General features: G+C 40.9%; 1 protein-coding gene across 1 annotated transcript in view; it reads left to right on the top strand.

The window, feature by feature from the left end:
• The window catches only part of ERICH6 (glutamate rich 6), a gene marked incomplete at both ends in the record, with an annotated part of 35,014 nt that extends 22,680 nt beyond the window's left edge, over positions 1 to 12,334 (top strand). Inside the window, 4 exons of the mRNA XM_079705188.1 lie at positions 1,656 to 1,741; positions 3,747 to 3,902; positions 6,354 to 6,582; positions 12,071 to 12,334. Coding sequence (XP_079561314.1) covers positions 1,656 to 1,741; positions 3,747 to 3,902; positions 6,354 to 6,582; positions 12,071 to 12,334 — 735 coding nt within the window. The remainder of the gene's footprint in view (positions 1 to 1,655; positions 1,742 to 3,746; positions 3,903 to 6,353; positions 6,583 to 12,070) is intronic.
• Positions 12,335 to 13,382: the final 1,048 nt, after the last annotated feature.

The raw sequence follows: 13,382 nt of genomic DNA, 5'->3' as shown, positions 1-13,382 counted from the left end.
ATCACCACTACAACCTGGACACAGAATATCTGCACTGTGCTAGGGCTGGGTTTTTTTTTTTTTAATCTTCTTTTGTTTTTGTAACAATATGCATATAAAGTAAAAGTAGATAAATAAAAAATAAACCTGATTGAAAAATTGGCATAAGACCTGAATAGGCATTTTTTTAAAGAAGACATACAGATGGCCAACATCATTAATCATCAGGGAAATGCAAATTAAAACCACGAGATATCACCTCACACCTGTCAGAATGGCTGTCATCAAAAATAACACAAATAACAAATGTTGACAAGGATGTGGAGAAAAGGGAACCCTTGTGCACTGTTAGTGGGAACGTACATTGGTACAGCCACTGTAGAAAACAGTATGGAGGTTCCTAAAAAACTAAAAATAGAACTACTGTATGACCCAGCAATTCCACTCTTTGGTGTATATCTGAAAAAAATGAAAACACTAATTCGAAAACATACATGCACCCCAATGTTCATAGCAGCATTTTTTTTTTTTTTTTTTTTGCTGTACGCAGGCCTCTCACTGTTGTGGCCTCTCACGTTGCAGAACACAGGCTCCCGACGCGCAGGCTCAGCGGCCATGGCTCACGGGCCCAGCCGCTCCGCGGCATGTGGGATCTTCCCGGACCGGGGCACGAACCCATGTCCCCTGCATCGGCAGGCGGACTCTCAACCACTGTGCCACCAGGGAAGCCCCCATAGCAGCATTTTTTACAATAGCCAAGATATGGAAGCAATCTAAGTGTCCATCAACAAACAGATAAAGAAGATGTGGGGTGTGTGTGTGTGTGTGTGTGTGTGTGTGTATAAAACACACATACACACATATATGTGGGAATACTACTCAGCCATAAAAAAGAATGAAATTTTGCCATTTGCAACAACATGGATGGAGGGTATTTGGCTAAGTGAAATAAGTCGGAGAAAGACAAATACTGCATTATATCATTTATATGTAGAATCTAAAAGAAAACAAACTAGTGAATATAACAAAAAAGAAAACAGACTCACAGACATGGAGAACAAACTAGTATTTTCTAGTAGGGAGAGGGAAGTGGGGAGGGGCAAGATAGGGGTAGGGGGTTAAGAGGTACAAACTGCTATGTATAAAATAGGTAAGCTACAAGTATATATTGTACAGCACAGAGAATATAGCCAATATTTTATAACTATAAATGAAGTACAACCTTTAAAAATTGTGAATCACTATGTTGTTCGCCTGAAACTTATATAATATTGCACATCAACTATATTTCAATTAAAAAAATTACCTACCATATGATAAGTTCTTTTTAAGTGTTTGCTGTTATGATGATGACGATTACTTAAAATATAATTCTGACTGAAGCCTGAGCACTCTCTTCTATCTTGTTCTATTGAATAAAAATTGTTTTTAATTTTTAAATAAAGACAAAAAAAAAAAAACACTCTTGAAACAGATAAGTAATGTCAGATTCCTGCCAGAAAGGTTTAATCAGGTTATCTGCAGGGGTTAGGGACAATCTTTAATGATTCCTAAGGATTGTTCCCTGTTGCTGATTCAGGATCAAAAATTTAAGAAATGGTTTGTGTGAGTGTCTAGCAAGCAAAGGATGTCTGTTGTCATCATGTAACTGTCCTTTTGTTTTCTACGGTGTATAGATCATGACAAATGAGCTCTTTGAAAAGCACTACAAACATGGGAGCAAGTTTCTGACTTCATTTCCAGACGGGACAACACAAATATTGTATCCTTTCTTTCAACAACTTATTTTCGTTAGCTTTATTTCTTCACAAAAAGAAAGACAAAGAAAAAATTGATTGAAAAATATGAAGAAAAAAAAATAGTTATTACCAAATCCTACCACCCAGAGCAAAGCTGTTAACATCTTTTTATACATCTTGCCTCACTTTTTTCCTGAGTAATTATATAATTCTTTAAAAATTAATTCTTCAACTAGTTATTCATATTTTATAACTTGCTCCCTTTACATAATATTATACAATATTATACAGTAAATACTCATAAATGTTATGAGTATATAATATGCAATAAATATAGAGATACAACACCATCTTTATAAGCACATGGCATTCCATCACAGTGATGTACTGTAATTCCTTTCATCTATCCCCTATTACTAATCAAAAGTGGTTTCACAATTTTTGGCTGTTTTATACAACAGCTACATGAACAGCTTTGTGCATACTTCGCTGCACACTTATCACTTACTTCCTTGAATTAAATACCTAGGGATAGAAATTCTGGGTAAGAAATTATGGACATTTTAAAGGTTTAATAGATTTTGCCCCCCAGAAAATGTGTACCAGTTTACACATCCATGAGCAGCATGTTATTTTTTAATATTTTTAAATAAAAAATTCAATATCCATTTTATGGAACACTCAGTATTGATCACTTGAACTTCTGCCTGATGGTCAGACCATTTGCTATTTTGACCCAAAGACCATTTAATATCTCCAGGAAAGTAAAACAAAACAAAACTATGAAATGAGAAGGATTTTTTGGCAAACCAAGGGCCTCATTTTGTAGGAGAAAGTCATTTTTAGTCATAGTTGCCTAAATGTTTAGTCAAACCCCAGTAAGAAACCAGAAAAATGGCTTTCATGGCATAGGAAGTGTAATGAAGTTTTAGCTCCCTAGGCCCTTTGAGAAAGAGTGTAGGTTTTTTGTTTTAATTATATCAAAAAATTTTAAATAACTTCCCCAGCTTGTATCATTAGTTATCATTTCCTGCCCTGGCTTTAATTCGTTTTCACTCCTTTGAAGGCTATGGCTGATTTTCAAAATGATTCAGAATCAATTTTGTGTTTACTTCACCTCTGGACTTCCGATCAGCTGAGATAGGACTGAATATTAACAGTTAGTGAATTATCCTCAGTATATTTTATACTTTTTGATGCTATTGTAAGTGGAATTATTTTAATTTCATTTTCATAATGTTCACTGTTAGTGTATAGAAATACAACTTATTTTTATATATTGATCTTTTAGCCTACAACCCTACTGAACTCTTTTGTTAGTTCTAACATTATTTTGTAGACTCCTTAGAATTTTCTACATACAAGAGCATGTTATCTACAAATAGAGATAGTTTTACTTCTTCCATTTCCAATCTGAATGTCTTCATTTCTTTTTCTTTCACAAAATTTTCCTGACTGGAACCTCCAGCGTGAGGTTGAACAGCAGTGGAAAGAGGGAACATTTTTGTTTAGTTCCTGATCTTAGGGGGAAAACACCTAGTCTTTCATCATTAAGTATGATGTTAGCTCTGGGGTTTTGTTAGACATTCTTTGTCAGGTTGAGGAGGCTCCCTTCTATTCCTAGTTCATTGAGTCATTTATCATGAAAAGGTATTGGATTTTGTCAGATGCTTTTTCTGCATCTATTGAGATGATCATCTGTTTTTTGCTCTTTATTCTATCAATATAGTATGTTTCATTAATTTATTTTTAGATGGTAAACCAACCTTGCATTCCTGGGATAAACTCCACTTTGTCATGGTACATAATCCTTTTTATATGTTGCTAGATTCCATTTGCTGGTATTTTTATTGAGGATTTTTGTGTCTCATAAATATATTTTGATCCACATAAAAAGCATGAAATTATTTTGTAATAACCCTCCCATTTTCAGAATGCTTTATAGTTTCAAAGGGCTCTCTTATAAATTGAATTTATTCCCAGTATAAAGACCATTAGAATAACTCAAATGACCTTATCTGATCTCAGCTACCCATCTGGAAACCTAGCCATCATCCGAGTGCCCAATAAGATAAATGGCTTCACTTGCATAGTCCAAGAAGACATGCCCACTAACCCTGCAATCCTGGCAGTGCTAGATTCTTCGGGTAGAAGTTCCTGCTATCATCCCAATGGAAATGTCTGGTAGGCTTCTAGGCTCCTCCTGCTGTCATTTTGTTTCTCGGGTTTTGTGAAATTTTATTTTTCCTTTTATTTTTTCAACTTTATTGAGATATAATTGACATATACTGTGTAAGTTAAAAGTGTACAGCGTGTTGATTTGATACACTTATATGGTGCAAAGTGATTACCTCTATAGCATTAGCTAACACTGGCAACATGTCACATAATTACCATTTCTTTTTTGTGTTGAGAACATTTAAGATATACTCTCTTAGCAACTTTCAAGTTTTTAATACAGTGTTAACTATAATCACTATGCTATACATTAGATCCCCAGATCTTATTCATCTTATAACTAGAAGGACAAAAATAGCTTTAAGAAGATTTATTTATATTAGTGGTCTTTAGTAATGTTATGTTCAACTAATAGTAATGTTCAGCTCAGATAAATTTTTGATTTATGTCATTCCATATGATGCTTAGTGGAAAAATCCCAGGCAATTAGGTAAAACAAAGCTCATCATATTTTTTTCTATAAACAGAAAGAAAATATAAACTATACAATTTTAATATTAGAAAAAAAACTCTAATTATATGGCCATCCTAGGGATCTGAGATATGAACCCAGGCAGTCTCTCTAGAGGCTATGCCCTGATAATGTTATCCTGGCTTCATCTATGGAAATAATTCGCAATGGACAGCTGCCATACTGTGTTGTTACTGTTTGAGATATATCCCTAACAAGTAGGCTTCCCATAGCCACAACCAACAACAATAATATACAAACAAAATCTCTAGAGAAATGAAGGTCCTAATGCCTTCGATCTACTAACTTATACACTCTGTGACTTCCTATTATTTCATTTAGTCTGAAAAAGTGAAATTTGGGTTCTAACTTCAAATACAATTTAATCTTTTGAAGCTTTTCAGAAAGAGATATTCTCTCCCTTTAACTTATTTACAGGTATAACAATCTTATCTTGAGACACTCTGCCAATAATTGACAAAAGTTTGAACACTTTGCCAGTACTTGAGAAAGTTAGGGCACAGGGAGATATTTGTACTTTTAGTTCAAAGCAGTAGTCAATTCATTACCTCCAAGTCTATTGGAGACTTTCTGCTTATCCTTCAGGGTTCAGTAGCAGCTCTGCATCTCATCTGGTGGGGCACTATATCAATTGTCACCAGATATTCACTGGCTTCTAGGACTTCTCCCTTTAACAGCAAAGACCTCCCAGCCACCGACTGAACTCCTGGGCCCTCTGGCATGACTCCTTGACACTCTCATAGCCCCTCTCACTGCTTCTTGTGTAGCAAGCCCACCTCCCCTGCGGGACTGAAGTCCCTTGAAGACACACCCTGCATCTTTGCCACTACATAACATGTATCTGTACATGGCATAGACTCAAAGAAAGTTTATTAAACAATTTATCTAGATAATTTTAGCCAAATGTTATTTTCACCCACCTACCAAGATAAAACTAAATCTCCCTCCTCCCAGATACAAAGATAATCATCTCAATTTCTCAGTTGTATTTTTGTTACCAGATTACTGCCACTCATCAAAGCTGGGGAAATATGATGTGAGTTACCTTACTCTAGGGAGCCCTCCTGGCCAATTCATCTGGTTTAAAAAATAATAATTTATTATCAAGTTAAGCCAGCTAAGTATCCAGAACTCTACCTATCCTCTCTCCTCGAGAAAGAGATGGTGACCTCAGATGGAAGAAAGTGAGAGGGTATGCAAAGGAGCTCATAGAGTAGGATGGCAGTTACTAGTGCCACTAGATCTCAGATTGTGCAGGGCTACATCTGTAGGGAATGTGGTAAAATGTGGCATTAACAACTCTAAGAGATTGGGGAGGCCCTGCTGGCCTTAGTTCCCCCTTCTGCTCCATTACCAAACTTTTCTAAACTACAGTGATCTCAGAGATGATCCCTGAGCCTCTCCTGCCCACACTGGCCCTGATGAGAGGCCTCCTAGAAGGACTCCTGGCCCCCAGTTGCTGGGTACTGTTAGAAAACAGGTCTCTGTACTGAGGCCAATTTGGCCTTTCCCAGAACTTACACTCACTGATCTTCATTTTGACACAGGGAAAATCTAAGTACGAGTCTTCTCCTGTCTTCCAGGTGGAGCCTGCTCTCCTGTATTTCTTCTTATCCAAACTAAACCTTCTGTGCTCCCTCTTCATCCTCCCCAGCACATCATTTTCCAGATCCCTTTACCATCCTGGTTCCAGCCTTTGGACCCATTTTGGTTTATTACTACATCTTAAACAATACCCAGTACTTCAAATTAGTATATAATTCGGTCACGGTATTATTGCTCCTAAGATTATCTGAGGTTTTCCACTATTCATATGCTATTGGCTAGTATAAACTGCTATTCCCTTTGGTTAGCAAGTGAGTGGGCTCATTCAAGGTTGAATTATAATGTTACTGTTTATGATTTTTAATTTCCTTTCTGTCCAGGGTATACATCAATATCTTGGGCGGTCAATGTTCAGATCAAGCTGGCAACAGAGTAAGGGCTTGGAATTGGTCAAGTTCCGTCACTTCCTCACCCTTTGTTTCATTTAAACCTGTCTTTCTGGCTTTGAACCATTATGTTGGAATCCGCGTCTTAGAACAAGACAAGATTTCAATCACTTTTCTAGCAATGGGCCAACAGGCGAGAATCAGTGTCGGAACCAAAGTGAAGGTAGGTACCTTTTTATAAACAGTTGAAAGCATTTAGAATAATAAGAGTAAAGCAATGTTTGTTAGTGTTACTACTGATAGATTATACTTGTGTAATCCACTGTGCACTACTGGGAATTTTGGAGTTCAATGAAAAAACATATAGTGAAAGTTTCATATGGAATTGAGGCAACCTTACTGTTTTTTCTTCCTCAGAAATAACTTTTAGTTCAGACTTGATTCCAAATAACATTTACTGAGTGTTTGCTCTCTGACTGAGGTAGTGCAGCTTTGGGGGTTTGGTTTTGGGATTTTGTACTGGGTTTAGTTTTCTCTGTGCTCTAGCAGAAAGCGCCTGGCTGAGTCAGGAGACCTGGGCTCTGACCATGTTCAAGACCCAGCACAAGCCCCATCTCCTTGGAAACACTTCCCAGAGCTCCTAGCCCTTTGTCCAATCAGGGTCGAAAATGTCCTTCTCTGGGTTGTCCGTGTACTCACCTCTGTCCCTGCACTTGCTGAACCATGTGCCTTACTTGCCTTCATGGCTGTCTTTCCTACTGGATGGTGAGCTCCTGCAGGACAGAATCTGTCTTACTGATTCCTTTATCCTGCCCGGGGCATGGCCCAGAGTACACTCTCAGTGACCAGCAATGCTGCACAACGGTTAAGAACACAGACTTCGGGTTACAGAGATGTAGTTTCAAACCTCAGCTCTGCCACTTAGCTAAGTGGCTGAACTTGAACTTCAGTTCCCTCCTCTGCAAAATGGGGATAATGATTCCTCTCTTACAGATTGCTGTGAAGATTCAATGAGAATGCAAAGTACTTAGCATGGTGCTTGGAACTGACTAAGTACTTAGCAAATGATAGCTCAGTAGAGATGTAGAGTTTGTCAGTTATACCTCAGTAAAGCTGAAATATATGTAGGCATGTAGAGAAAGATATAAATAGAGATCTATGTCACATATAGAGCATATATAGTATGTGACTTTGAATAAGTCCCCTAAACTCTGAGGACCTTGTTTCATCAATTATTCAAGGAAGAGACTGTTCCAAACTTCAAAGATGTCTTCAGCTTCTAAAAAGTCTATACGTTTAAGTAAGTGGAAATATGACTTCAGGATTCCACACAGGCAGGGATATTTCATAAACACCAAACAAAAAGGAGACTTCAGATTCAGCCAACATGGAGCAAGGGTCTACAGTGTGCTAATAAGCACTATTTGAGCTACTTCCAGTCAGTCGAGCTACTGCAGTCAGCTGTCAGGCTCCAAACAAGCTTCTTCCTTGGTTAGAAGTTTACAATATAGACTTTTTTTGGTTCATTACATTCATGGTAAATGCATTTTTACCAAGAATGTCAAAAATGTTTTCTCTTTCTCCTCACCTTCCTCCTTCGAAATGAATTTTAATCAGAAAAAAGAGTTGGTGCGAAATAATTTGATGTTAAAAATGATTGTTGGGCTTCCCTGGTGGCGCAGTGGTTGGGGGTCCGCCTGCCGATGCAGGGGACACGGGTTCGTGCCCTGGTCCGGGAGGATCCCACATGCCGCGGAGCGGCTGGGCCCGTGAGCCATGGCCGCTGAGCCTGCGCGTCCGGAGCCTGTGCTCCGCAACGGGAGAGGCCACAGCAGTGAGAGGCCCGCGTACCGCAAAAAAAAAAAAAAGATTGCTTTTCTCATCATCCTCATGATCACCCTTTCATTTTTTTAAAATTCCAAAAGTGGTATGTGAATACATTCTCATATTTGAAGATTCAAATAATACAGAAATATAGAGTAAAAAAACTGAGATACCCCCTTCATCCTTTCTTCTATTCTAATTCTCTTCCCAAAGGTAATCACCACTGAAAATTTGGTGTGTACTTCTCTTTTCTATGTACTTATAAATTATTTGCATACATCTTTTTGAGATAAAAATTGGATCAGACTACACTGATTGTATTATTAGGCTTGTTCTATTTGTTTTTGTTTTCCATTTAACATGTGTTAAAGATCCTTTCATGTCTACATATCCAAGCATATTTGTCTATTCTGTTGCTATGTAATATTTCATATGTACTATAGTTAATTTATGTTGAATCTAATCCCTTCTCAGCGGCATTGGGCACAGTTGCTCACTTCCTCCTCCTAGAAGTGTTTCCTCCCTTGCTTCCAGGACCTGCTCTCCCTTGATTTTACTTCTACCTCAAGGGCTACTCCTTCTCATTTTTCTTTGCCTATTTTCTTCACCCCCGCCTTTTCCTAAATATTGAGGGGCTCCAGCGTTTGTCGTTGGGCTCATCTTTTCTCTAGCTATACTCACTCCCTAGGTGATCTCATTAGTTTTCTGTCCTGAAATACCATCTGCTTGCTGATGACCCCTCCATTTATCTCCAGGTGGATCTCCCAGGAACTCTAAACTTGCAGATCTGATTCCAACCCTCCATCTCCATCTGGTCTCTAAAGGGCATTAGAAACTTAACAGAGCAAAATGACATTTGAAAGCGTGCTCTACCTTGGGTCTTCTCCAGCTTAGGAAATGGCAACTGCTTTCTTTCAGTTGCTCAGACCCAAAACTTCGGGGTTGTTACCCTCCTCTCTGTTTCACAACCCCACGTCTTTCATCTGCAAGTCCTATAAACTCTACCACCGACATATCTCCAGACTCTAACACTCCTGGCATCCTTGAATACTACCACCCTTATCTGCCTCATGTACCTAAACCATCTCTTGTTTAAATTATTACAGCAGCCTCCTCCTAATTCTCCCTGCTTCCGGTCTTCCCAAAGTCAATTCTGCCACGGTAGTGGGGGTGATATTTTGAAAACAAAAGTCTGGTCAAAACTGGCGACTTCTAACCTTACTCAGTAAAAGCCAAGATCCTGTAACTGCAATACTGTATGTGATCTGGCCTTCCTTCTATTAACGTTTCCTCTATAGTCCTCTTTTCCTACCCACTTTGTTTCAGCCACCCTGACCTTTTTGCCCGTTGCTAGACAATGCTAGGAATGTCGCTGCCACAGGGCTTTTGCACTTGCTATTCACTCAACTTAAAATATTCCTCCCCCATTTAGCACATAGCTGCTGCACTTCCCTCAGGTTTCTGCTCTCGGAGTCCTTTCCTGACCACCCCGTGTAAACTCACAGGACCCCCACCTCTATCCTGGCACTCTGAGTGCCCCTTTGGCCATATATATATATATATGCCACAGGTTCTAATATGTAGGGCTCCCATTTTCTTTCACCTCTAAAGGGCTTATGATTTGTATTCTGATTTCTTCAACTCAGTAGTTATTGAATTTTCAAATAGATTTCTTAAATTTGCTATCCTTTTCTTGTTAACTTCTAAATGGTCAAGGAATATGGCTTGCATTTTTTCCCTGCTGTTTAAAATGTACTGATATTTTCTTGGTGGTTGATGACATAATTATGACTGTTCCATGTGTATTTGACCTCTCCAAAACGTTTACTGTTTATTAGCACAAAACTGTATATGTCTAAATGTTCTATTTACACTTCTCTCTATATCCTTTTCTTTTTATTATGGTTGATTTATTTCTGAGAGATGTATGAATGTCTCCCAATATGACTGAATTAGTACATTTTTCCTACAATTTCTATCAGGTTTTGCTTTATCTGTCTTGAAGCTCTATGGTTAAGAAATTAAAGGTGTCGACTGTCTTCATGGTGAGTTATACTTTTCACCCCTGGGCCACCTCACTTATTTGCCCTTCAGCTGTGCCCATTACATGACTCAGCATATCACTGAGGGTTTTTGTTTCTATTTTGACAAAAAATTTTAATGTCATCAATATGTATTATTCCCAGTTTCCCTCTTAATGGTCTTTGCCTTAAATGCTACTTCATATGATGTTAAATTGCTACACCTGCTTTCTTTTAGTTTGCACTGGCTTCATTCATCCTTTTTTCATCCTTTGATTTGCAACCTTTTTATGTAGTTTGGAGTTAGATGTGTCCCTGCAAACACATTTAACTTTTGTTGCTTTCCTCAACCTACCAGACTTGATCTTTTAATACGTTATATTTTAATGGTTATTCTAAAATTAACGTATCTTTTTTCTATATGCATAGAACTAAGTTCCAAATCCTCTAGTTATTTTCCTTGACAACAATAATTCTCCCAAATCCCTCAGAAAATATTTATACACACACACACACACACACACACACACACACACATATACATTCCCCCCCCCAAGGTCTGTTTCCCTGAATATTAGCATCTCTGATAGGTAAATCTGGTGCCTCTCATTGAGAATCCCCGTTTTCCTGCATGTTCTCCTTACCGAAGTGTCCTGCTAACTGTGGAGGAGTGGCATGTGCTGCTGAGGGGTGGAAGGCGAGCTCCAGCGCCAGGCTGCCAGCCTCAGCCTGTGGGCACCGCGGCTCAACACAAAGGGGAGGCCAGGGGACCACGGCAATATTTACCTCAAGGCCTCTCCTCCGCCCATTGCTGTTGACTTTGAGCTCAGAATGTGTGTGTTTGGGATTAGTGGTTCCATCTGGTCATTTCTCTCTCTACGGATGTGGTCCCAGCTGCTTCTTGATTTTCAGGCATTCCTTACGATTATTCCTGCTGATTAAAAAAATCTTTCCTATTTCCTATTGATTTACTCTCTGAAAATGCTTTCTGCCATTTTATGGGATTTGGGATCGAAGGAAAACTAAAAATGGAGACCGATCCTCATTACTCAGCTATCTCATCCTCCTTCACCCCTCCCTCCCTCCTTCCTCCCTTCCAAAGCGGGGAGGGATAAAAAGGCAGAAGATGCTGCGAGTTCTCACGTCTCTGGCAGGTAAGAGGTCACTCAGCTTTGCAGGAGGTAGTAGGTGGGCTTGCATTTAGCCCCGCCCCGCCGTGCCGAGGCTACGCAGCCCTCCTGGGCTGCCTCCGAAGCCGCAGCTTGGAAACACCTCAGGCGAGGCTGCCCTAACAGACCCTTGACCTTCCCGAAGCTGCGAGGAGACAGCATCAGCCTGATTCACTCAAGGCCGTAAGGAAGTGGGGAGCGTGGAGGGCAAGGAGGGTCGTGGGGAGGTTCGTGTGGAAGGGCCTCCTGGAGGTTGGGGCGCGCTTTAGGAGAAGGAAAGAAGGCTTAGTCATCCCGGCTCCTTCTGGAAAGCCCAGCTCAGGGCCTTCCCAGCCTCTAGGCCCGCACCCACCGCGCTCTCCGCACTGGGCGTGTCCCAGGGACCGGGTGCCTGCAGCATCTCTGTGCTTCCCCCAGCAGATGCCGGTAAATGACTTGAATACATTGTGAGCATTTGAAAGAAAGTATCCGATTTCTGTGTGGTCTGGCCTGCTCTAGTCTCTCAAATCTCCAGAGCATCTCAACTCATTCCTGTTCGGATTAGAATTAACACCACTGCCCCTATTTATAGATAATTAGACTCAACAGGGAATCCAGCCCCAAATCAGTGTCGCCTCTTGCCTCCTCCCGCCTCCTGCTTCTGCAGTCACCATTTCCACCCTGGACCCTGAGCTTCCCTTCTCTCTTTCCTGAAAAGCTACCGAACCCTAAAGAGATTCCAGCACTCCGACACCTGAACGGGGATGACCTTCTTCTGCTGGCCAGTTTAATTAAGATCCGACGCCTGTTCCATAAACTGGAAGGATGTGTGAATTTCCCCTCCAGCCAGGTTTGGGAAAAATTAAAGCAACCTTCCTACCTTTCTTCACTTTCTCTAAAACTAATTGCCCTTTGTCACAATTCTGGTATGAAGCAAGATACAATAACAACAATAGCAGCTTTGATAAATGAAAACATTTAACGACAGTGATGGTGCTTTCCTTTGTTTTCTTGAGTTTTTCCGGGAGGAGGTGTGGGAGATTTCAAGAAAAGTGTATAAAATGACTAGGAAATACCAAGAAATGTGCTGTATTACAAATTTAGAGCACATCCAGAGTCATCACTGGTTTGCATTCTTGGTGGGAAAACTAACAAGTCACTCTGAGGACAGCAGAGAACAAGCAAGTCAGCCAAAGTGCCCCTATCAGCCAGAGTTCCATCAGGAAAACCGAAAGCAGGGAGGGAGCAGGTGCTTCCACAACCTTCCCCTTCCCAAAGGCTGGGAAAGTGAAGGTCAAGGAACTGCCCTGAGGTCGCTGGGGAAATGAGGGAATCTCAGGAAGCCAAGAAGCCAACAGCACCAAGAGTGGCAGGAGCTCCTCGAAAGAGCTGCAGCCTCACATCCCAGCCGGGAAGCGCTGCAGCCTCACATCGCAGCCGGGAAGCGCTGCAGCCTCACATCCCAGCCGGGAAGCGCTGCAGCCTCACATCCCAGCCGGTGCAGGACAAACGAACAGCTACCCCCACCCCACCCCCACGTCCACCCTCCTGCCAGAGGTGAAGGATGGCTGCTGCTCCTCTCCCGCCTCTCACACCTCAGGCGGCTGCCTCCCCCTGGGGAAACGTAATGGTTCCCGCCGGCCAAGGGTTATGGAACAATACGTATCTCCCCTTCTGAGGGGAGGGAGGAGGGATGTTGCTGGATCTGCAATGACGGCCCAGCACAGCATCCTCTGCTCAGTGATAAAGATGCTTCAGAGCAGAAAGCAGAGTTGAGTGTCGGATGTGGAGAACCCTAAAGACTGGACCGCCCAACCCTGCCCTCTCCTGAACTTCTCTGGCTTCTCAGCTCCCTGTTCTTTGGGAGAGGGAGGAATGTAGTTGGAGGGGCCATTCCTTATAGTGAATAACACATTTGGTGCTAACGTGTAGCAAGAGAGATTAAGCCTATCCACCGGTGATTGATCAGTTAGCGTGAGGTACTAAATCATATTGCTTTCCTACTAAGAGCCCGCTGAGGAAGCATGGGG

The sequence above is a fragment of the Hyperoodon ampullatus genome, assembly GCF_949752795.1.
Source record: "Hyperoodon ampullatus genome assembly, chromosome: 5".
Classification (NCBI taxonomy): Eukaryota; Metazoa; Chordata; class Mammalia; order Artiodactyla; family Ziphiidae; genus Hyperoodon; species Hyperoodon ampullatus.
This window is presented reverse-complemented; position numbering and strand designations above follow the sequence as displayed.